The sequence below is a fragment of the Choloepus didactylus genome, chromosome 8 (assembly GCF_015220235.1).
Source record: "Choloepus didactylus isolate mChoDid1 chromosome 8, mChoDid1.pri, whole genome shotgun sequence".
NCBI lineage: Eukaryota > Metazoa > Chordata > Mammalia > Pilosa > Megalonychidae > Choloepus > Choloepus didactylus.
In genome coordinates this window covers 102073096-102099033 of record NC_051314.1, presented here as the reverse complement: position 1 = coordinate 102099033, position 25938 = coordinate 102073096, and the positions used below count along the sequence as shown (strand labels likewise).

At 37.8% G+C, this 25938-nt stretch overlaps 1 protein-coding gene and 1 pseudogene across 2 annotated transcripts in view; both read right to left on the bottom strand.

Annotated features, from left to right (window-relative positions):
* IPO8 (importin 8) overlaps positions 1-25938 on the bottom strand; it is a 143312-nt gene that overhangs the window by 32169 nt on the left and 85205 nt on the right. For both annotated transcript variants that reach the window (XM_037846193.1, XM_037846194.1), the window contains exons 20-21: positions 25803-25898; positions 5302-5522 (exon numbers count right to left, since the gene is read on the bottom strand). In XM_037846193.1, the coding sequence (XP_037702121.1) occupies positions 5302-5522; positions 25803-25898 (317 nt within the window). The remainder of the gene's footprint in view (positions 1-5301; positions 5523-25802; positions 25899-25938) is intronic.
* LOC119541868 lies at positions 6542-7668 on the bottom strand (annotated as a pseudogene).

Here is a 25938-nt window from a genome sequence, read left to right as displayed (position 1 = left end):
GGCTAAATGTGTAACCATTAGATTCTGGTCCCAACTTTGGAAGGGCACAGAACTCAGATATAGCCCATTGGAAAAACAATTGTGTGCAGCTTATAATGCTCTGTTAAAGTGGGTGGTTTAACTCAAAGTTGCCCAGTGGTCACACTCATACAGGAGTGGACACAGGCGACTATAAATAAGCCCCATTCAGGGAGTGCTCAGCTAAGCATGCGGACAAAATGGAAAGCCTACATCCTACAATGCCGAATTTTTAACAATAGCCCTGTGAGTGCAGAGAGGCATGAAATTTTAGGACGGGTCTCCCACGTGGAAGAGCAGCATGCCCTGCCTCCTGTTGATCCTCCCACGGTGGCTCCTCCCATGCCCACCGTTGACAGACAAGGGAGTATACCTGACTCTGCATGGTATACTGACGGATTGGCACTTGGGCAACATGCCATCTGGACAGCCATGACTGTCCAGCCAAGTACTGACATCATCTGGTGGGAGACTGGAACTTTGCAAAGCAGCCAGTGGGCTGAGCCGCGGGCTATACGGATGGTAATTGTCCATGAACCAGGAGACACCTTGACTGTCTGCCTAGATAACTGGGCCATATATCGAGGCCTAACAGTATGGATGGCCACGTGGAAGCAGGAGCAATGGACAGTGGTCGACTGCCCCCTATGGGGGAAGGAACTGTGGGAAGACATCTGGACGGCCTGCCAGAAATGCACGGTAACTGCTTTCCATATTTCTGTCCTAATGTTAACTCATTGCCAGGTAATGCAGCTGCAGATGCCCTAGCGAAATTCCACAACCTAATAGCAATGATGCATGAGGCAAATCGAATGGCTGCATTGGAAAACTGAGCACCAAGGGTACCAGACCCTGTGGAAGCTGGCACAGCAGTTTCAGCTGCCTATCACCTGACAAGAGGTAAAAGGAGTAGAGGACGCTAGCCCCTCCTGCTCACTGCGACGGCCCAGAATGCTTCTTCACTGACTTGGACCCATCAGCCGAAAACCAGATTCCTCTCACCTGGTGGCAAGTAGACTATATTGGCCCCTTCCTCTATCCAAAGGGGCAAAATACACCTTCACCACTGTAGATACAGCTACAGCACTGCTGCTGGCCTTCCCAAGGGTCAGGGTCAACTAGTGAGCTATCATATGTAGCTTAAAAAAAAAAAAAAATCAGTGCCTTTTCCAGAATCCCCACACAAATGGACAGTGATAGGGGGACCCCCTTCACCAGGCAATTAACCCAGGCCTGGTCTACAAAACATAAGGTCCTTTGGACTTTTTACTTGCCCTATAATCCCACAGCAACTGGGTTAGTTGAAAGAATGTATGGCCTTTTAAAGGAACGCTTAAAGGATGATAGAAACTCCTTACAACAATGGACTTGAGGACTGTACTAGCATTAACTCCAGACCCAAAGCAGTGGCTCCCGTGCCTGTGGAAATGGTAACCGCAGGGCCCACTCAGGCCTTACGAATTCAGATAAGGAGGCTCAGCTGCCTTCAAGCCGCAGCGAGGCAGCGATAATAATCTGCTCTTGCCTGTGCCACAAACACTAAAAATTGGGGAAAATAAGGTCATTTGGCTCTGGTTCTGGCCCATGCAGTCAAGCTGGTTGAGAATCCTAAGCCCATGGGGTATTAACTGTGCCAAAGGTTATTTGTATTCCCCATCTGGGACCCCTATCCCCCAGAAAACTGTATGCATACTTTGCAACCCCAGACTAACTGTAGATCTGACCTGGAAGGGCTCCCTGCAGCGGCAGAAAGTAGGGCATTCAAAAAAAAAAAAAAAAAACCCTCACCTGGAACTCCTCTATCCACTACTGAAAACTCAGCTTATATATTGTTCGTTCATGTGCTATTAATTCTTGTTAAAAAATTGTATACTACTGTTTAATTTCAGTGGTGATTGTATGCTGTAGAATGTCTGCTTGAAAACGGTTTTCAAAATTATTTTGGTTTGTTCTTTTTCACTTTAATTTTTATTCTTATTATTTTTGTGTGTGTGGTAATGAAAATGTCAAAAATTAATTTTGGTGATGGATGCACAACTATATAACGGTACTGTAAGCAACTGAACGTATGCTTTGTTTTGTATGACTGCATGGTATGTGAATATATCTCAATAAAAATGAATTAAAAATAAAAAAAATTATTTTGGTAACTTAAGTATAAGAGGTATAAAGAATGTTTTGTATGAAAAGGATAAGGAAAGTAGTTTTGTCCTAAATGACTGGTTGTTTCAGAATGGTAAAGAGAAAATGTAAGACAAAAACCTAGATGGTTATAGAAAGTTGCAGAAAGTTTGCGGAAAGGGAAATTTATTTCTGTGGACAAAGTTAGGAAATGGTAAAAAACAAACAAACAAACAAACAAACAAACAAAACTTGATACAGAATAAAGTAGACTGCCTGGTAGTTTTATCCTTTAGCTATTTTCGTCCCAGGTGTACCTGTACTTTAATTAATATTTAATGTTGTGTATATGAATCTGATAACTCATAAAATGTAACACAAGCTCTTGATCACTCGCCAGATCATACTGAATATTTATCTGATAATCCTTCGTCCAAATGGTATAATTCTTTAACTTGGCCATGATGCCACAGGGATTACTGTCCATGTGTACTTTTTACTTGTACTCTGCTGTTTGCTTTATTGTTGTGAATTATGGATGCAATGTCTGTCCTATGGTCAATGCAAATTGCTGCGTGGGGGTGGAATGTGGGAGCCCCTGGCCCCCAAGTGTCTTGAAAATTGCACACAGCCATTTGCTTGACCTAGGACCTATTCTCCTTATAAGATCGGATGCTAACCGTAATTTTTACCCAAAACTACCTCCTCCCTGAGACTCACTGAGATATCTCTATAATCCTCCCCTCCTCCCTGTTGATTACAATCATCCCCTCCCTACATTGCACGACCCTGCTCCCTGCCTTATGCTCTCATACCCATTGGAATGTCAAGCCCTTATAACCAGCTTATTCAGCCTCCCCAAGTGCAGACTATTTCCACGTTGTGCTCTGAACTGGCCGCCATTCAGAGCAGCTCCTGAATCCATTCAGAGAAGCTCCTGATTTCGGGGCAACGTGGCTCGACTTCCCCACCCTGTAGGTAAGCCTTATAATAAAAGCTCATGTCTCAAAAAAAAAAAAATGCTCTTTAAACTTTGTCAGTTTAGAGCAGAAGTTGTTAACCTGTTTGGATCCATTTGAGAATCTGAGGGTATCTATGGACTACTCTCTCTAAAGAGGAAAAAAATACATATATACAGACACACATACATACATATACACATACACACACACACACGTACTAGTTCAGAGTGATCATGGGCCCCTGAAAGCCATCCATGTTCCCCCTAAGGCTAGAGCTTTCCTTTTATGACCTCAGCTTCCTCTTCACTTGCCACCTCTTCCAAGGCAGGCTGAGATTCACATCTGCGGTGTCAATTTGGTAAATCTCAGATTGACAGAGGGTAAGAATGGTCCTTTGAGATTATCTGGGGTGCCGTCCTCATTTTAAAGATGGAAAAAACTAGGCCTGAGATAGAAAACCTATGATTACAACACAGGTCTTGTGACTCCCAGTCCTGTGTACTCTAACAGTGGATTCTTTCTCTGCAGGGGAGGAGGAAGTATGGGGAATGGTTTGAGCCTGGGCCTAGCTGAAGTTCTGGAAACACCTCAAATTACAGATGATGCCAGTTTTCAAGGACCCAGAAGGCTACCAAAAACTAGTCAATCCCAGGAAGAAAAGTCCTCCCAAAGGATCACCTTCCCCTCTGTTGGCATATGAATTTGGCACATGGACTCACAGACTCCTGGACTCGGGCTTTAGGCCCTAAGGATTAATTCTGGGTACCTCTTGGGAGTTACAGAGCCTCCCAAAGAGGAGCTGCCTTCCCCTCTCTGAGCTCCTGGCTTCCTGTGTTCAGTCTTAGTCCCCTCTGACTAGTTTCTTGTTCCTCATCTAGGCTTTGTGGTTCCTGAATCTGCTGGAAAATAGCTTTGGTCTGCATGGGGAACACGGTAAGTGAGATCTCCCAAGATATACTGTGACCTTTTTTAGGGAGTCCCCGAATGAACCTAGGTTGGAGAGAAGGAAACAGGGCATGGAGGCCTGGCTGCAGAGCTAAAAATAAGTGAAATGGATGGCTGAACCATCTTTTCTGTTTCAGTGCCAGTTACTGATCAATGTCAATGTGAAGGCATTATGCTTAGGCAAATCATGCATGTCATTTAACCCTTTCAACAAGCCAAGAGGTAGTATCATCACTGTTATTACTTGAATTTTATAAAGAAAATGATACTCAGAGAGATTAAGAACTTGCTATTTGGGCGCAGAGCTGGGTCCCAGCTCTTAACCAGTTACTCTCTTCTACCTGCATTCAGCACAATTTATTTTTAAAGTACGTTCTTCCCTTCAAGGCTTTAATAACACATCTCAATCAGCGACAAATTCCAGTCTCCCACAGAGAGAAGAATCAGGACACACACAGCAGCAGCACTTCCCACTCCTACTCTACTATCCTAATCCAGGTCCCCATTATCTCCCGCATGCAGAGCCATGTTCTAACCACTTCTACTGCCAGAAGTCTCCCCCTCAGCAAATTTTCTTAAATCATACCTTATAAACTTACAAAGAACCCTAATTATTTCCAGTGTTTTAAAATTAATAAGATGGCAATCTAGCTCAAATTCTAGAATAACTTGGTCACTAACATGTGTTGGTGACTTGAGGTAGGCATAAAAACACTACTAGGGACCTCACTTTTCCTGTTTGAAAAGAAAGTGCTTACAGGAATCCAAACTCTGCAACCAGGCCAGCACCTGTCCTACAAAATTAACAATCCTTCTGAGCCCACATTTGAGAACAGATTCCCTTGAGAATTGCAAAGAGTTAACCATCCTGGGACAGTACCTTGTAGCTCAGCCCAGACTGGTGACTTCCTTAGAAACCTGATTCCATTTAGAATGTTTTTACCCACAAACACTTAATAATCATGGAATCTGGAAAGACACTTAATTCTTGTTGCCTGGCAATCTAATTATACTCACAAGTAAAAGCAAGTGGGGGAGGAGTTATATCTAATTTTTGGAGCCTGTCTTCTTTCAGTTAGATTACACTGCTGAAACACATTCTTAATTCTCTAAAAATTAAGTATTTTGTTAGCAGTACACTAAATGTAATGCTTAAGATAATAAAACTAATTTTCTGCCATACCATACCATTTGTACATATTAAAAAGTTAACTTTCCAGAAACAGAAATAGTATACATTCTAAAAGACACTTACCCAAGAAAGCAATCTGTATCATTCATCCACTGGTTTATAAACTGTACAGTTATAGGTCCAGGGTTGTGAGGCAACTGAATTCGTTCTAAAGTATGTAGTAGCAAATCAGGATTGTAGTATAAGGCAGCAATTGCAACCTGAAGACACATAGTACGGAGCTCACTAGTTTTGACTCCTCGAGTTAATCTCTCCAAAACAAGTTGAACAAAGAGCGGGATGCACTACAGGGAAAAAAGAGAGAGTTAGTTATATACAAAGCAACCACATAAATTTTATAGAAAGCTAAATGCAGGTAAAAAGTGTTATCAATAAATAAGATATTCTTAATGACTATAAAACTTTTGCTTCGGTAGTTTTAGTTGAAGATTGTACCACAAGAGTCCATACTCAAATGATGACAGAAACCCAAATGTGGACTCAGCCACTTCCATGTTTAAGGTAAAATGACTAAGGTGGAATTTTTCTTTGATAAATCAAATTGGAAATAAATGAACAGAAACTGAGAATAAGCATGATGTGATCAAAATTTCTCTTAAGAAAATTCCTGTTGGTATAAGTGGAAGAGGGAAAATACTTCAGAAAAAATGGTGGACTCAGCATAGTAAATAAAATCAGCTGACTCCAATTCTGAAGTGCGATACTGATAAACTAGCTTTATTAGAAATATTTCCTGATAGTTACTATCAATTAAAAGAGATGTGGTGAAATGGTTTGTATAAAATAAAATTGAGGTGTTACTATCAGCTCATTTTAAGTGTAAACTTTTAAACTCAAGGTTTCATGTAGAAATTAAAAGTTTAAACTTAAAATTTTTCTTTAATAGGCCAAACTATAAACTCATTAGGACAAGAAGAATACTAGTCTTATTTAGGAGGACATGTTAAACCAAAGACACCTGACTACATGTGGCACTTTTTTTTTTTTATGATAAACTGCTATAATGTGTAAATTTCATATTACAGGAATAAAATAAGTAGACTTTCAGTACAAGCAAAAATTCATCAAGGTCAAATTAACCAAATTCCTCAAATTAATAAACTGGTCCTTTTCATCTCGGCCAGTGCCTTTGTTTTCCACTCCTTTCTTTTACTTTTTTGCAGTTTACTAAAAGCTTCTTTTTGTATCTCAATAGAAAATCTTCACCTGCAAATATAAGGTAATTTTTTTTCACAGATATGGGCTGTAGCACTGATTTCTCCAGATAACAGTGGAGAACAGAATATGCATGAAACTATTAATTTCAGATTCTAAGAAAACTATTCCAAGAGCTACAGCCATGCCATCATCACTTACACTTAAACACCTGACATGCCTGTCATGTCCAACAAGGCCACCTGCTCAATCTTTTAGCATGTCCCATACATTACAATTAAAGTCATCATAACCAGCTAACAGAAGCCACCCACTTTTTGAGAAGGCTACAGAAGTGATTCCACATATGATACTGGCATGAGAATAAACTAATAACTCTTACTCTACACAAAGGTCAAAGAGCCAGCAAGTGGCATCATCAGATTGACAGCATTAATATCTGACAGTGAAAGACTGTTTACACATTCCATCTTGAATACCTCATAGTTTGGAAGAGGCATCACAAACACCAGAAAGGAGAGTCCTCATGTCAGGACTTAGAGAAAGACTCATCACATCTCCAGAATGCCCAGTGAATGTGAGGGTCTGCTCGACAGTTTCAAGGCCCCATAAACCATAAGTTGTATCTCCTGAACCTGTAACAAGTTGGCTGTCATCTAATAAACAACAGCAGAACATGCAGCCTGTGTGACCTGGTAATTCCTGGCTCACTCTCACAGTTACCTCTCTGGATTTTAAATTGTGTATAGAGCAGATATTGTCCAATCCTCCACAAGCAATATAATTACCAGAGGGAGCAAAACCGCAGGCAATCACCCAGTAGATCTCAAAGGAATGGTATGCATCTTATTTGTTGTATAGCTATCCCAAATAATTAATCTTCCATTTTGGGAAGCACTGTCTAGTAGCCTTGAATCATATCCCCAATGCATAGGACAAATTTTAGCTAAGTGGTCCCTTGGTGTATGTTTTGTTCACATTTGTGTTTGGCCTACAGAGTCCATATTTGATGTGATCCTGAACCTATTTTGCAGTCATTGTGCTTCCTGCCACAACCGTTTCAGTTCACTCATCTTTTCAACTTGTTTACCTCAGGAATTAACAAGCGAAAACACTGGAGAGACCTCCAACCCTCTTTGAACAAACTCTGTCTGGGTCCACTAGTGCTCACCAGACCCTAGGGAGGTGAACCAGCATGCAAAGTACAGCACACCAACGAGATGAGTGCCGCCAAGTCTCCTCCATGTGGCACTTTTAAGATAGGACTTTACAAAGAGATGACAAATTTTATTAACTCTACATTGATTTCTTCTCATATTCTGATACAGGGAATTCTGTATTCTGATTTAATAGTACAACACATACAGGATAGAGTCGACATTAAAAATTATTATCATGGTCTAATAATTAGCTCTGGACCAATAAAGCCACAAGAAAACGTGAGCTAAGCTTGAAAAGCTCCTTCTGAAATGCTTTAAAAAATACAAGCATTCCGGCAGTGTTTGATTTCCTCACGTGGGTTGTTGCTGATGTTCTCACAAACAGTGAGGACTGACAGTTTGGTATGCCGAGCCCTCTATCTTGGGGCTTGCCCTTATGAAGCTAGTTACTGCAAAGGAGAAGCTAAACCTACTTACAATTGTGCCTAAAGGTCTCCCCCTGAGTACCTCTTTGTTGCTCAGATGTGGCCCCCTCTCTCTCTCTCTAGCTAAGCCAACTCCGCAGATGAACTCACTGCCCTCCCCCACAATGTGGGATCTGACTCCCAGGGGTGTAAATCTTCCTGGCAATGCAGGATAGGACTCCAGGGGATGAACCTGGACCTGGCATCATGCGACTGAGCACATCTTCTTGACCAAAAAGGGGATGCATATGAAACAAAATAAAGCTTCAGTGGCAGAAAGATTTCAAATGGAGTCAAGAGGTGTACTATATAGGTATCCCTTTTTAGGTTTTAGTGTATTGGAACAGCTGTAAGTAATTCCTGGAACTATCAAACTCCAACCCAGTAGCCTTGACTCTTGAAGATGATTGTATAACTATGTAGCTTACAAGGGGTGATAGTGTGATTGTGAAAACCTTGTGGATCATACTCCCTTTATCCAGTGTTACGGATGGATGAGTAGAAAAATGGGGACAAAAACTAAATGAAAAATATGGTGGGATGGGGGGATGATTTGGGTGTTCTTTTTTATTTTTATTTTTTATTCTTATTTTTGTTCTTTCTAGTGTTAAGGAAAATGTTCAAAAATAGATGGGGATTGAGAAAATCTTCTTGACCAAAAGGGGGAAGCGAAATGAAACAAAAAAAACTTTCAGTGGAAGACTTCAAACTGAGTTGAGAGTTCCTTCTGGAGGGCATTCTTATGCACTATCTTGATATCCCTTTTTAGGTTTTAGTGTATTAGAGTAGCTAGAAGGAAATACCTGAAACTGTTGAACTGCTATCCAGTATTCCTGATTCTTGAAGACAACTGTATAACTATATAGCTTATACGGTGTGATCACGTGATTGTGAAAACCTTGTGGCTCACATTCCCTTTATCCAGTGTATGGACAGAAGAGTAGAAAAATGGGGACAAAAAGTAAATGAATAATGTGTGGGGGGGGGAGATGTTTTGGGTGTTCGTTTTTACTTTTATTTTTATTCTTAATCTAATTTTTATTTTTTGGAGCAATGAAAATGTTCAAAAAATTGATTGTGGCAAATGCACAACTATATGATGATACTGTGAACAACTGTACATTTTGAATGATTATATGGTATGTGAATATATCTCAATAAAATTGCATTTAAAAAAAATCAGGGATGGGGATGTTGGAAGGGAATATAGATAAAACAAGTCTGAATGTGAGTTAATAGGGACTGAAGGTGACATTGGATATATCAATGTCCATTACACTCTTCTTTTCACTTTCATATGTTTGAACTTTTTTATTAAATGGGAGACCATATAAATTATTTTTATTCAAACTTTTTCAACTATGTTTAGGTAATGAGAGCAGATGAAGGAGAGCTTAGGCTAACACAAGAGTCTTTTTCATACCAAATGTGAGATGCATTATAGTATAATTGAATGAACAATAGACTAAAACCCTGGTTGCCTGAATAACTCCTAGTTCTTTCATGGAATTACAATGGGAATATCGATTAACTTCTCTGAGTCAGTTAATTCTTCTCCAAAGAGTATATTACAACAGATTATCTCTAAATTCCTTCCAACCTGAAACAATTCCATTTACATCTCCTGATAGTTTCCTGACTATACATGGAAAATACATGTAGAAAATCATTTATCACATTGAGTGGTTTCTTTGGGGAATGGCATTGGATAAGATAAGGAACAATATATAGCTCAAGACTGAGGAAAGTGACCATAACAAAACATCTAATTATTTGACAGCTCTGCTCCTATTACTTAATCATTTAGTCTAACAGTTCTCAAGGTGTAGTATGGAGAACCCTGGGGGTCCCTGAGACCATTTCAGCAGGATGCAAGGTCTTGTTCACTCTCATTTTTTCACAAGCATACAGTGGAGTTTTCCAGAGGCTATATGATGTTTGATATATAATAGATTGAATGCAGAAGCAGATATAATAATCCAACTATCAGCCAAACATTAAAGAGATTTACAAAAATGTAAAATGATGGTAATCATCTTTTTAAATATTTGGAAAAGTTATTTTTCATAAAGATATTTATGTTAACATAAAATGGGTTTGTCGTTATGTTTAAATGAATCAACAGATTTTTTTTAAAGTTCTCATTTTTTATTTCTAATACAATAAATATCAATAGATGTGGCAGGTACAGAAACAAAATCTCCTAGGAGTTCTGAATAATCCTGAAGTGTGACAAGTATTCTTGACAAAAAGTTTGAGAACCACTGACTCAATCCATTCATCTCCCTTCATCTGTACTTGACTCCACTATGATAACATCACTAATATTTGAGACCCCCTAATGACTTTAACATTCTGACACACAAATCCTTAATTATCAACTTTCCAATCTCTATGCAACCTTGTTTTAGGAGTAGAAATCCCAGTGTGTTATATTGGAAATTCTCACTAATTTCAAATTGGCCCATTAAGCTAACAGTAATTCGTTCAAGTCTTCTTTATTGCCTACCACTCTCCCAAACCAAAATTTCAACTTTTTTTTCACATTCTTCAATTCCTCCTATTTTGCTGAGAAGATAAAGCCAGTGGACTTAAGCTTCTACATCACTCCTTTCTATCTCATATCAAGTCTCTATATCGCATTTTCCAACAGCATCTTTATGACAATCAACAGGTGTTCCTTGAGTTTGGAGAACAAAAAAATTCCATGGTTAAATCAATTTGAAAACAGAATACTAACACCCCCTCTCAGACACAAACTTTCTAATGCAAACCTGTGCTCTTGGCCTTTTCCCGTTCCTCCATCTAAGACCCTGCTTTCTCTCATGCTTTCAATGCAATGTCTCTCATTGTAAATCTTGTTCTGTCCTTTCATGCCCCATGCTACTATCCTAGAGCAGAACCACTCCCCTCCCACCTCAACAAGCAATACCCTCCTTGCTTGTCTTCATATCTCAAATCTCTGCAGAAGACCTGTTTGGACCAAGGACAATGTTAGCAAATTCCTCATCCTAAGCGCCTACTCTCTAATCATGTCACTTCTCTACTCAATTGCCTAGGGCAAGTGTTGGCAACCTTTTTCTGTTGAGGATCAGAGAGTAAATAAACTTTGCAGGCCACATACAGTCTCTGTCATATATAACTTCTTGAGTTTTTTTGGCTTTTTTTTTTTTTTTTGAGACAAACCTTAAAACCTTTGTTGACATCACAATTTCTTTTCACCTCCACTCTATCACCTAAAACAGTGCTCATTAATGAAGAGGAAAAGGAGCCATCAAACACACCTGAAAAGCTTTATAAACTTTTAAAAATAAAGGAGGGACTCTCAAAAGCAAAGGCAATTTTGGTGACAAGTAATAAACCATTGGCCAACTAGTGCACCAGAGAAAACCAGGGAAAGAAACAGCCAAGAAAAGCTCTCTAGAGGTTAGAACAAACTGCAAAGATGTGGTTCAATAATTTATAAATGTTTAAAGAACTAATGGAAACCAGGCTTAAAGGAGTAAAATAAATTATTTTGACAGTGTCTCACCAAATAGAGAACATCAATAAAAATACAGAAATTTCTAAAAGAACCACATGGAAATTCTAGGGTTGAAAATAATAAAGAAAAATTCACTAGAGGGACTCAAGAGAAGATCTGAACTAGCAAAAATAAGAATCAGTGCACTTGAAGATGAATCATAAAAGATTACACAATCCAAAGAAAAGAGAATAAAGAAAAATGATGAGAACCTTGAAGAAATGTGGAACAAGATTACGCACACTAACATGTGTAACAGGACTACCAGAAGAAGACAAAAGAAAGCAGAAAACTTTCCCAAGTTTTACAAGAAGCATTAATCTACACATCCAAGAAGCTCAACAAACTTCAAGTAGGATATTTGCAAAGAGATTCACACACTAACACATTACAGTAAAAGTACTGAAAGGCAAAGACAAAGAGAAAATCTCAACAGCAGTAAAAGAAAAATGACTCTTCAAGTACAAAGGGATCCCTAATCGAAATTAACAGCTGACTTCTCATCAGAAATAATGGGGGCCAGAATGTTGTGGGATGATACATTCAGAATGCTGAAAGAAAAAAATTTTCAAACCAAGAATCTTATCACCAGCAAAACTATCTTTTAAAAAATGAAGTTGAAATAGACATTCTCAGATTTAAAAAAAAAAAAACAGAATTTGATTGCTAATGCACCCTGTAAGAAATACTAAAGTTCTTCAGGCTGAAAACAATTGTGAGCCAGATGACAATTTGAATCCATACAACACAAAAGAGCAAAGAGCCTCAATAAAGGTAACTTGGTAATTATAAAAAGCAGTTTAAACAATACTTCTTTCTCTTTTCTTCTCTTAGCTGACTTAAAAAGCAATTACACAAAAATATGTTATAACTGTACTATAACATAATTGTATGGCTGGCCCAAGAAAATATAAAAATGTAATATATTTGGCACTAATAGCACAAAGGAACGGGTGTGAGCAAAGTTTTACTGAAGTAAGAAAACGACATCGTATTGTAATCTAAATTCACAGAAAACACGAAAAAACAAGAAATGGCAAAAATGAAGGCTAACATAACAAACTCTGTAAATGTATACTTCCTCGCCTTTCTGTTTTCAGCCCCTTTAACAAACATGGAATTACAAAAAGGAATCATTATAACAATGTATTGTTGGGTTTGTAACATATATAGATGCAATAATTATAAGACAAATAGCCCAACAAAAGGAGAAGAGGGAATACAGCTATAGAGGAGTGACATTTCTATATCTCACTGAAATTAAGTAAGTATAAATTTGACATAGATTCTGAAGAGGTAAGATGTACATGGTAAACCTTGAAGCAACCACTAAGAATATCTTTAAGTGAAAAAAAAATTAAAGGAATTAAAATTTAAAAATTAAAGGAATTAAAAATTAAAAAATTAAAAGGAATATAAAAGGTTTACTTAATTCAAAAGAAAGCAATAAAAGATGACTAAGGGAACAAAAAAGACATGAGACATAGAAAGCAAAGAACAGAATGGTGGATGCAAATCCATCTGTAACAATAACATTAAATGTGAATAGACTGAACAATCCAATCAGAAGGCAGATAATATATTAAAGGATTAAAAAAGAAAAAGACACTTTACAATAGCAACTAAAAAATGAAAGGCAAAGACAAAACTAAAAAATCAAATACCTAGGAATACATCTAACCAAGACTGTAAAGGACGTGTACACAGAAAACTACAAAACACTGCTAAAAGAAATTAAAGAAGCCCTAATAAATGGAAAGATATTCCACATTCATGGATAGGAAAACAAAATATCATTAAGATGTCAATACTACCCAAAGCAATTAAAGATTCAGTGCATTCCCAATCAAAATTCCAACAACCTCCTTTGCAGAAATGGAAAAGTCAATCATCAAATTTATATGGAAGGGTAAGGGGCCCCAAATAGCTAAAGCCATCTAAAAAAATTAGTTGGAGGACTCAAACTTCCCAATCTTAAAACTTACTACAAAGCCACAATAATCTAAATAGCATGGAAGACCTTCTGGGAAGAAGGAAGAATAGGGAGCTGCAGGGCTCACTTCTCTTCCAAAAATGGCCAATGGACAGGAAGAAACTGTCCAAAAAAATGTTCCAGGGATCTGGAGACCAGCAGAGTAACTGCACAACATCATGCAAAGAGCGGGATGAAGAGATCGAGGAACTGTGGTGAAAAACTGTGAGTAACTCATTCAGCCGTGGTTTCTGGCACCCATCCCCACCTTCAAGGTAAGGAGCTCCAGGTTAGCCCAGTCCCTGCCTGCTGGGCTGCTGCAGACTGGGAGAGCTGCGGAAGCCCTCACCACCAAAGAACAGATGAGAATATAGCCCAATATTGATCCAGCTATTGGCCAGTGAAGTCAAACTACTATGTCCTGCTGCTTTAGTATATCTTGGACAAAAGCCAGTCATACCATTGTTTCAACCCACATCACAAGCAGAGCCACCAGAGGGCAAAAAATACCCTGTCTTCTTAGGGCTGGGGAAACTAGGTTGCCAAAAAGTGTCATCTGTTGGGCAGGCCAGGAAAGTGAACCTCTGTCAAAAAAAGCCTCTTGGCAAAGTGCACAATCTGCTGGGCAAGTCAGGAGAGTGCACCCATGTGGAGCCAAAATAAAAGCTTTTTTGGCATCTATTCTGAACCTCTGTCCAGGGCCACACACTCCCAGCATAGATCCCTGCTTTGTTTTGACTAACTGCACACCTGGAGGAACAAGAAAAAGAACAGCAAACTAATCCCAGAGAAAGGAGAAGGAAAGAAATAACAAAGATTAGAACCAAAACAAATGAAATGGAGAATTACAAAAAATACAATTAATGAAACCAAAAGTTGGTTATTTGAGAGAATGAATAAAAATGACAAACTCTTAGCTAGACCGATGAAGAAAAAAAGAGAAAAGAAGCAAATAAATAAAATCAAAAATGGGTGGAAAAAGAAATGTGAGGGGACATTACTACTGACTCCACAAAAATAAAAAATGATCATAAGAGTATACCATGAAGAACTGTGTGCCAACAAACTAGACAACTTAGACGAATTAGACAACTGTCTAGAAACACCTGGACAACCTACGTTGACTCTAGGAGAAAAGAAGACCTCAACAAACCAATCACACAAAAAGAGACTGAATCAGTCATCAAAAACCTAACCAGTGACAGTGTGTGATGGTGAAAACCTTGTGGATTGCAACTCCCTTTATCTAGTGTATGGATAGATGAGCAGAAAAATGGGTACAAAAACTGAATGAAAAATAGGGTGGGATGGGGGGGAATGATTTGGGTGTTCTTTTTTACTTTTATTTTTTGTTCTTATTCTGATTCTTTCTGATGTAAGGAAAATGTTCAAAAATAGATTGGCGTGATGAATGCATGACTATATGATGGTACTGTGAACAGTTGATTGTACACCATGGATGATTGTACGGCATGTGAATATATTTCCATAAAACTGAATTTAATTAAAAAAAAAAAAAAAAAAAAAAACCTACCCACAAAGAAACCCCAAGACCAGATAGCTTCAGAGGAGAATTCTATCAATCATTCCAAAAAGAATTAATACCAATCCTGCTCAAACTCCTGCAAAAAAATTGAAAAGGAGGAAACACCACATAACTCATTATATGAAGCCAAAATCACCCTAATACAAAAGGCAGATAAAGATAATAAAACAAAAGAAAATTACAGATCAATCTAATGAATACAGATGCAAAAATCCATAACAATACTTGCAAATGGAATCCAACAGCCCATAAAAAGAATTATACACCATGATCAAGTGGGTTTTATTCCTAATATACCAGGATGGTTAACACAATAAAATTCAATTAATATAATGCACCACATTAACAAATCAAACGGGGAAAAACCACATGATCATATCAACTGAGGCAGAAAAGGCTTTTGACAAAATCCAGCATCCTTTCTTGATGAAAACACTTTAAAAGATAGGGCACAATAAAGGGAATAAATGAAAAACCGACAACTAACATCATACTCAACGGTTAAAGACCAAAAGCTTTCCCTCTACAATCTAGAACAAGACAAGGATCCTCACTGTCACCAGTGTTACTTAATACTGAACTGGAAGTTATAGCTAGAAGAATTAAGAAAAAGAAATAAAAAGCATTCAAATTGGAAAGGAAGATATTAAAATTTCAGTATTTACAGATGATATAATCCTATATACACAAAGTCCTGAAAAATCTACAACATACCAGAGCTAATAAATAAGTTCAGCAATGTGGCGGGATACAAGATCAACATACAAAAATCAGTAGAAATAGGAAGCTGAGCCCTCCTATAATTAATTATGCCTAAGAGCCAACTTCAGGGAACCTCTTTTGTTGCTCAGATGTGCCTTTCTCTCTGTAAGCTCAACTCCACAAATGAATTCATTAACACCCCTACCCCGCCCCCAGGTGGGACATGACTCCCAGGGGAATGAATCTCCCTAGTGACGTGGGACATGACTCCCAGGAATGAGCCCGGCCCTGGCAGCAAGGGATTGAAAATGCCTACCTGACAAAAGGGGGAAAAAAGAAAGGTAACAAGCTGAGGTCACAGTGGCTGAGATCCCAAATAGAGTCGAGAGGCTATCCTGGAGGTTTCTATTATGCAAGCTTCAGCTAGACATCCCAAATGGCCACAGTATGCCATGCCCTTACCAAAGGTAGTCCCCAAACACCCAGGTCCCTACCTGAGCTTCTATAAAAGATGCACTAAGTTTTATCTTTCAGAAACTTAAATCCAACAGTGTTCTGTACCAGATAAGTTAAAATCCAGAGGCAAAAGCCTCTTTAAGATCAACTGTCAGATGCAGCCCCCTTCCCCATACTGTCGACTCCACTTTTCAATATTAACAAGTTAGGGTGCTCACTGTCTAGACACCCCTGACGAGGGAGAAAGAGATTAAGACAGATGAAGGGGTGGAAACAAACAAGATAAGATTGAATAAAGGTCTATGAATAATGACACTTGATATAATTACATATATTTTTTTGGACGCTGGAGTGTTGGAATGGCTGGAAGAAGGTAAAAGACATGGTGGAACTGTAGCCTATAGCATCTTTAGGGATCTGCTCTATAGCTGCTGGTTGAATTGTATCTTGAAGGTCTTTGCCTTTCTGTACATACCTTGTATTGCATAATAAGGAAAGAACTGAAACTGTGGAACTGTAACCCATAACAATTTTTGAAATTACCTATATGACTGCTTATTGAACTGTATATCGAGAGATGACACTTTTTTGTATGTACATTATATTTTACAATAATGGAAATGGCTGAAGTTGTGGAACAGTGACCCATGACATTCTTTGAAATTTGCTCTCTAAATACTTGTGAAATCATGGAAAGTTATCTCTGTTATGTATACAAAGTTCACAATTTTAAAAATGCTAATAAAAAAATCAGTAGGGTTTCTATAACTAGTACTGAGCAATGTCAGAAGGAAATCAAGGAAAAAATTCCACTTACAATAGCACCTAAAAGAATTGACTATCTAGGAATGAGTTTAAATAAGGATATAAAAGGAACTGTATTCCGAGAACTAAAAAATATTGCTAAAAGAAATCAAACACCTAAATAAATGGAAGGACATTCTGTGTTCATGGATTGGAACACTAATACCATTAAGATGTCGACTCTATCCAAACTGATTTAAAGAATCAATGAAATCCCAATCAAAATTCCAATAGCCTACCTGCAGACAAGGAAAAGAGAATTATTAAATTTGTTTGGAAGGGTAAGGAGCCTCAAATAGCCAAAAAAAATCTTGAAAAAGAATGAGGTTGGAGAACTCTCACTTTCTGACTTTAAAGCATATTTCATAGCTACAGCGGTCAAAAGGCATGGTACTGAGTGACATCATCAACATAGTGATGTAAACAGGTACTGAAAATGTCTGCCCAGAGATGCAGTGAAAAAAGGACAGTTCTCCATTGTTCAGAACTCTGGAAGAAGGTATTGACTGGAGAAGGGACCTACAAACGTCTAATCAAAGAAAGAGAAAAATATCAGATAAGAAACTTCTGTGCCGTACCGGCGGGTCCTCTCCCCTTCCCCTCACCTGGTCCCACGCAGTTCGGTCCCAGAGGTAGCAGCCAGGATCCCTCCCACCTCCCACCACAGACACAGGTCACAAAATCTCACAACAGTAAGACAGACCCCACCTATATCCAGACACAGAGACCTAAGCTCACAGGGCCCCAAGGCAGGATGTAAGCCATGGGGAGGGCGGAATACAAAAGAGCAGCAACTAAGAGTTTTCAAAATGGAGGATCAGGTAGGGAACCATAAAATCTTCCCTAAAAGCAACAAGTAGCCAGGTAGAAACTACCCAAATCAACTGTTTGGGACCTGGGGGACAAGGGGGTACATTTCAAGGTCAGGTCAGTGAGAGATGAAGAGTCTGAGAAAACACAGAGACTGTGTTTCCAGCCCTGGCTCCTGGTTCCCATCCCCCCACCCTTGAGGAAAACAGCAGCTGGAGGCTCATTCCTTGACTAGGAGATGGCTGCAGACTAGGGCAACTGGGGGAATCTTCCACCACAAATAAAGTGGGGGACACAGCCCCACATTGGCTCAGATTCACGCTGGTGAAGTGAGGGAACAGGAACCCTGTAGTTTCAGCCCTGCCTAGTCAAGATGCTGCCAAAGCTTCAGGAGGTAAACAGTTTCTGAGGACAATTAAATTACCAAACAGTGCCATCTCCTGGGGACACAAAAGAGCAGGGGAACTGCAGGGCTTTTCATAGCCTCTCCAGACCCTATCCCAGGCCCATTGGAGCTGGTCTATACCTCCTACAAGGGTACCCAGCCCTGTTTTGGCTGAGAAATACAGAGATGACCCAACTGTCAAAGCAGTGCCCTAATACAAACCCAGGCAACAACTAAATGCTAGACAAGAGAGAGAAATTGACCTTCAGAATAGACCCATCGAGACAATCAGATGATTATATATCAGCAAAAAATCACAAGGCCCACTAAAACTCAAGAAGAAATGCTCCTGTCATAGGAACAGATAAAAAAGTTGGAGGAAATACAGAATCTAGAACTATTCAAAGACATGCAAACAAATGTCCTAAATCAATTCAGAGTAATGAAGGGAAATGTGTACAAAGAGATTAAGGCTATTAAGACAACACTAGAAGAGCATAAAAAAGAATGTTACAGAATAGAAACAAAAATAACAGATATTATAGAAATAAAAGACACTGTATATGAAATTTAAAATATACTAGAGACACACAACAGCAGATTTAACATGGAGAAGATAGAATCAGTGATCTAGAAGACAGATCAGCCAAATATGAACAGACAAAAGAACAAATGGAGGAAAAAAATGGAAAGTTTTAGGGTCTCAGGGAAATGATTGACAACTCAAAGTGCACAAATATACACATCATGCCTGTCTCAGAAGAAGAAGATAAAGGAAAAGGGCCAGGAAGAACATTCAAATAAATAATGGCAGAAAATTTCCCAAACCTTATAAAACACATAAATATGCAAATCCAAGAAGCCCAACATACTCCAAACAGAATAAATCCAAAGAGACACACTCCAAGACACACTGTAATCAGACTGTCAAATACAGAAGAGAAGGAGATTATTCTGAAAGCAGGAAGAGAAAAGCGATTCACCACATACAAGGAAAGCCAAATAAGATTAAGGACTGATTTTTCATCAGACACCACGGAGGCAAGAAGGCAGTGGTAAGATATACTTAAGATACCGAAAGAGAAAAATTGCCAGCCAAGAATTCTTTATCCAGCAAAGCTGTCCTTCAAAAATGAGGGAAAGTTTAAAATATTCACAGATAAACAGAAGCTGAGGGAGTTCATTAGTAAGAGACCAGCCCTATGAGAACTACTAAAGGGAGTCCTGCTGGATGAAAAGACAGGAGACAGAGGTCTTGAGGAGGATACAGAATTGAAGATTATTAGTAATGGTAACTTAAAGGATAAAGAGAGAGAAAAAAAATAGATCTGACAATAAAAACTAAAGGATAAGATGGCTGAATCAAGAACAGCTTTTACAATAATAACTGAATGTTGATGGATTAAACTCCCCAATCAAGAGACACAGATTGACAAAATGGATTTAAAAATATGATCCATCTGTATGCTGTTTACAAGAGATTATCTTAGACCCAAAGATGCAAATATACTGAAAGTGAATGGATGGAAAAAGATATCCGATGCAAGTAGTAACCAAAAGTAAGCTGGGGTACCTACACTCATATCAGACAAAATAGACTTTAAATGCAAAAGTACTAGAAGAGATAAAGAACAACACTAAATAGTAATAAAAGTGACAATTCAATAAGAAGGAATAACAATCATAAATATTTATGCTCCTAATAGAGGTCTCCAAAGTACATGAGGCAAATACTCACAAAACTGAAAGGAGTAATAGACAACTATACCATAGTAATTAATGGGAGACTTCAACACACCACTCTCTCCAATAGATAGAACAGAAGATCGATAAAGAAAAAGAGAACCTAAATAATATGATAAATGAACTAGACCAAGTAGATATAAACAGAACACTGCATCTGGACAGCAGGATACACATTCTTCTCAAGTGCTTATGGGACACTTTTGAGATTAAACAATATGCTTGTGAACAAAACAGGTCTTAATAAACTGAAAATGAATGAAATTATACAAAGTACTTTCTCTGATCATAATGGAATAAAGCTGGAAATCAATAACAAACGGAGAACCAGAAATTACACAAATGTATGGAGGTTAAACAACATGTGGGTCAAAGAACAAACAGCAGAAGAAATCAGTAAACATCTCGAGACAAATGAAAACAAGAACACAATGTATCAAAACTTATGGGATGCAGCAAAGGCAGTGCTAAGAGGGAAATCTGTAGCCCTAAACACCTAACTAAAAAGGAAGAAAGAGCTAAAATCAACAAACTAACTGAACAACCAGAAAAACTGGAGAAAGTAGAGCAAACTAATCCCAAAGCAAGCAGAAGGAAAGAAATAACAAAGATTGGAGCAGAAATTAACGAACTGAAAGATTAAAAAAATAGAACCAATAAACCCAAAAGTTGGTTGTTGAGAAGATCAGTAAAACTGACAAACCCTTAACTAGACTGAAAAGACAAAAAGAGAGAAGCTGTAAATAAATAAAATCAGAAACAAGAGGCAGGGCATTACCACAGAACCCAAAGAAATAAAAAAGATCATTAGCGGTTACTTTGAACAACTGAATGCCAACAAGCTAGACAACTTAGATGAAATGGACAACTTCCTACAAACACAGGAACAAGCTACATTAACTCAAGAAAACATAGAAGACCTCAACAAACCACTCACAAGCAATGAGATTAAATCAGTCATCAAAAACCTACCAACAAAGAAAAGCCCAGGACCACATGGCTTCATAGGCAAGTTTTACCAAGCATTCCAAGAAGAATTAATACTATTACTGCTCAAACTCTTCCAAAACAAAAGGGAGCACTATCTAACTCCTTCTATGAAGCCAACAATACCCTAACAACAAAGCTAAATAAAGATACTACAAGAAAAGAAAACTTTTAGAAGACCAATCTCTCTAATGAATATAGAGTCAAAAATTCTCAACAAAATACTTGCAAATAGAATCCAACAGAATATTAAAAGAATTATACACCATGAGCAAGAGAGGTTTATTACAGGTATGTACCTGTAGTTCAACACAAGAATATCAATTAATGTAATACACCACATTAACAAATTGAAAGGGAAAAACCACATGATCATCTCGATTGATGCAGAAAAGGCATTTGAGAAAATTCCGTGTCCTTTCGTGATAAAAACACTTCAAAAGGTAGGAACTGAAGGAAACTTCCTCAACTTGATAAAGGGCATATATGAAAAACCCACAGCTAACATCATTCTCAAAGGTGAGAAACTAAAAGCTTTCCCTCTAAAATCGGGAACAAGACAAGGACGCCCAGTGTCACCATTGTTATTCATTATTGTGCTAGAAGTTCTAGCTAGTGCAATTAGGTAAGAAAAAAAATAAAAAGGAATCCAAATTGGAAAGGAAGAAGTAAAACTGTCACTATTTGTGGATGACATGATCCTTTACATAAAAAAATCCAGAAAAAAACAACAGCAAAGCTACTGGAGCTATTATATAAGCAAGTTCAGCAAAGTGGCGGGATATAAGATCAACACACAAATGTTAATGGCATTTCTATACACTAGTAATGAGCTATCCATGGAGATAATCAAGAAAAAAATTTCATTTACAATAACAACTAAAAGAATCAAATATCTAGGAATAAATCTGACCAAGGATATAAAGGACTTATACACAGAATACTACAAAATACTGCTAAATAAATCAAAGATCTGAATAAATGGCAAGACATTCCATGTTCAGGGATTGAAAGCTAAATGTTGTTAAGATGTCAATTCTACCAAATTGATCTACAGATTCAATGCAATAGCAATCAAAATTCCAAAAGCCTACTTTGCAAAAATGGAGACTCTAATTACCAATTTTTTTAACTTTCAAATTACAAATTTCAAAGGATGTTATGGGTTACAGTTCTACCATTTCAATTCTTTCCTTCTAGCTATTCTATACTCTAGCAACCAAGAAGTAGAAAATTACATAGAGATTCAGTATTTATAAACCTTTGTTAAATTCTACCTTGTCTGTTGCTGCTCCTTCCTCTAATTTAATCACTTCCCCATTCTTCAAGGATGCCTAGGCAGTGACCACCCTAACTTTTTCATGTTGAAAAGGGTGTTGACATTATGGGAGAAGGGGATACATTGGGTTGATGTTCTTGAAGAGGCTACTGTGTCTGGGTTTGGGGACTTAGCTGACATAGTTCTCCGGAGGATTTAAGTTTCTGAAGAATAAACTTAATGAGTGAAACTTTTATAGAGTCTCAGATAGGGATCTGGGTATTGTTCAGAGTTTTCAGTACTACTTTTGACTTGGGCTTATCATTCTGTGGTCATTTGGCATATCCAGCTGAAGTTTGCATAGGAGTAACCTCCAGGACAGCCTGTTAATTCTATTTGATTTCTCCTAGCCACTGAAACCTTATTTTATTACCTTTATTTTCCCCCTTTTGGTCAAAAAGGCAATTGCAACCCGTCGATGCCACGGCCAGGCTCATTCCAGGAATCCACGTCCCAAGTCACCAGGGAGACCCATCCATCTGGGGGGGGGGGGATCCTGTCCCATGTGAGGGGGAGGGGGATGAATTTATTCTAATTAACAATTTTATTTGGAAGGGTAAAGGGCCTCAAACAGTCAAAAACATCTTGAAAAAGAAGAATGAAGTGGGAGGTATCATTCTTCCTGACTCTAAAGCCTGCTATAAAGCCACAGGATTCAAAACAGCACGGTACTGGCATAAAGACAGACAAATTGATCAAGGGAATCGACTTGAGAGCTCAGAAAAAGACCCTCAGATCTATGGTAAATTGATTTTTGATAAGGCTCCCAAGCCCACTCAACTGAGACAGAACAGTGTCTTCAAAAAATGGTGTCAGAGAAATGGATATCCATAAGCAACAGAATGCAAGAGGACCACTATATAACATGCTATTCAAAAATTAACTCAAAATGGATCAAAGACCTATATATAAGAACCAATACCATAAAACTCCTATAGGAAAATGTAGGGAAACATCTTCAAGATCTAGAGACAGGCAGTAGTTTCTTAGTGTTTACACCCAAAGCACAAGCAACAAAAGAAAAAATAAGACAAAAGGGATCTCCTCAAAATCAAATACTTCAGTGCTTCAAAGGACTTTGTCAAAAAGGTGAAAAGACAACCAACCCAATGGGAAAAAATATTTGGAAACCATGTATTTGATAAGAGTTTGATATCCAGTATATATAAAGAAATCCTACAACTCAAAAATAAAAAGACAAACATTCCAATTAAAATATGGGCAAAGGACATGAATAGACATTTCTCCAAAGAGGAAAAACATGAAAAGATGCTCAGCTTCATTCGCTATTAGGGAAATGCAAATCAAAACTACAATGATATATTATCTCACGCCTACTAGAATAGTCGCTATTAAACAAACAGGCACTACAAGTGTAGGAGAGGACGAGGAGAAATTGCAACACTTATTCACTGCTGGTGAGAATGTAAAATTGTACAGCCACTAAGGATTGATGGTTTGGCAGTTCCTCAGGAAGCTAAGTACAGAGTTGCCTTACAACCCAGCAAACCCACTACCCGGGATATACCTTGAAGATCTAAAAGCAGGGATGTGAACGGACATTTGCACACTGATGTTCATAGCAGCATTAGTCACGATTGCCAAAAGACAGAAGCAACCCAAGTGTCCATTAACTGATGAATGGATAAATAAAATGTGGTATATACAAGCAATGGAATATTATTCAGCCATAAAAAAGGAGTGAAGTCCTGATATATGAGATAATATGGATGAACCTAGAAGACATCATGCTGAGTGAAATAAGCCAGACACAAAAGAATAAACATTGTATGATCTCAGTGTTTTGAAACAATTAGAATAAGTAAACTCAGAGTCAGAATTTAGAATACTAGAATATAGGTTACCAGGGAAGAGGGTAGGGATAAGGAAGTTAAGGCTTAAAATGTACAGTGTTCCTATTGGAATGATGGAAATGTTTTGGAAATGGATGATGGTGATGGTAGCACAACACTGTGAATGCAATTAACAGCAATGAAATATATATCTGAATATGATTAAAGGGGAAAGTGTTAGGTTGTATATATGGCAACAGAATAAAAATTTTTTAAATCCATGGAACTACACTATACACACAGGGAATCCTAAGTTAAACCATGTACTTTAATTAATAGTACAATTATAAAAATGTGCTATCATCAACTGTAACAAATGTTCCACACCAATGCAAGGTGTTGGTGGTGGGGTGGTATGTGGAAATCCTATATCTTATGCATGATTGTTCTGTAAACCCACTACTCCTTTAACCAAAAAAAAAAAAAAAAAAAGGAGAAAGGACCTGAATACACATTTCTCAAAAAAAAACAGATATACCCACAGCCAATGAGCACATGAAAATCTGTTCAACATCACTAGCTATCAGAGAAATGCAAATCAAAATCATGAGATACCACTTCACACCTACTAGTACAGCTATGTGGGAATCCTCATACACTGCTGATGAGAATATAAAATGGTGCAGCCACTTTGGAAAACAGTCTGGCAATTCCTCAAATGGTTACACACAGTTACCTTATGATCCAGTAATTCCACTCCAAGATATATACCCAAGAGAAACGAAAATGTAGCCACAAAAAAATTGTAAATAAATGTTTATAACACCATTCATGACAGCCAAAAAGTGGAAAACCACGTCCTTCAACTGATGAATGGATAAAATAAATGTTCAACATGCTACAACTTGGATCAACCTCAAAAACTTCATGCTGCAGGGAAGGAAGCAATCACAAAGGACCATATATGTCTGATTTCATTTTTAGGAAATGTCTAGAACAGGAAAACCTATAGAAACAGACAGTTGATTAATGGTTGCCAAGGGAGTAATAAAACATTCCGAAATTGATTATGGTAAGGCTTGCACAGTTCTTAGATTTAGTGAATATCTAAAACAACTGAATTGTTGACTTTAAATGGGTGAACTGTAGAGTACGAGAATTATATACCAAGAAAGCTTTTTTAAAAAATACATGGAGCAAAACTCACAGAACTGAAAGAAAAAAAGACAAATCCACAACTACACTTGAACATTTCACCCCTTTCTTAACAACTGAATATCAAACTACAATAGTATCAAAAAATTGAATTAATCTTGTTGGAAATATAGAACTCTTTTTTAAATTGGTAAAAAGAAACACCGTCTTTTTTCTTGCACAGTATCTTAATTTCTGGTTTAAAAAGATATTTGGGAGTATTTTAATAGCATACACAAAAAGAAAGGGAGCAAGTAACTCTCTGGAAATCTACTTTGGTACAATTTACACAGTCATCTCCTTTGTGATTTTTACTGATAGCTCCTTAATTTTTACATATTTTTCTGTATATCCCTTTCTCAGACAGAATGCAAGGTACAATTCCCAAATTGCATAGGTATTTTTCTTTGTCATTCAAACAGGATTTGCACCAGTAGGCATAAACTATGGACTATCTTTTTAATTACCCATGATAATACAAACAAAATGTCAATCAGGTATGTAAATTTTAAGGGTAAACATCAAATAAAATGTTTTTAAGACACACATTACCTGATCAATTCCCTTTCCTTTGCACTGAAGAATGATAACTTCAAGAAGTTTGGCTGCATGACATTCTGCATCTTCTCCTGCATCTCCTGTTAGTACCTGCAGTGATTAAAATAATGTAGCTCAGTAGTGAATGGCT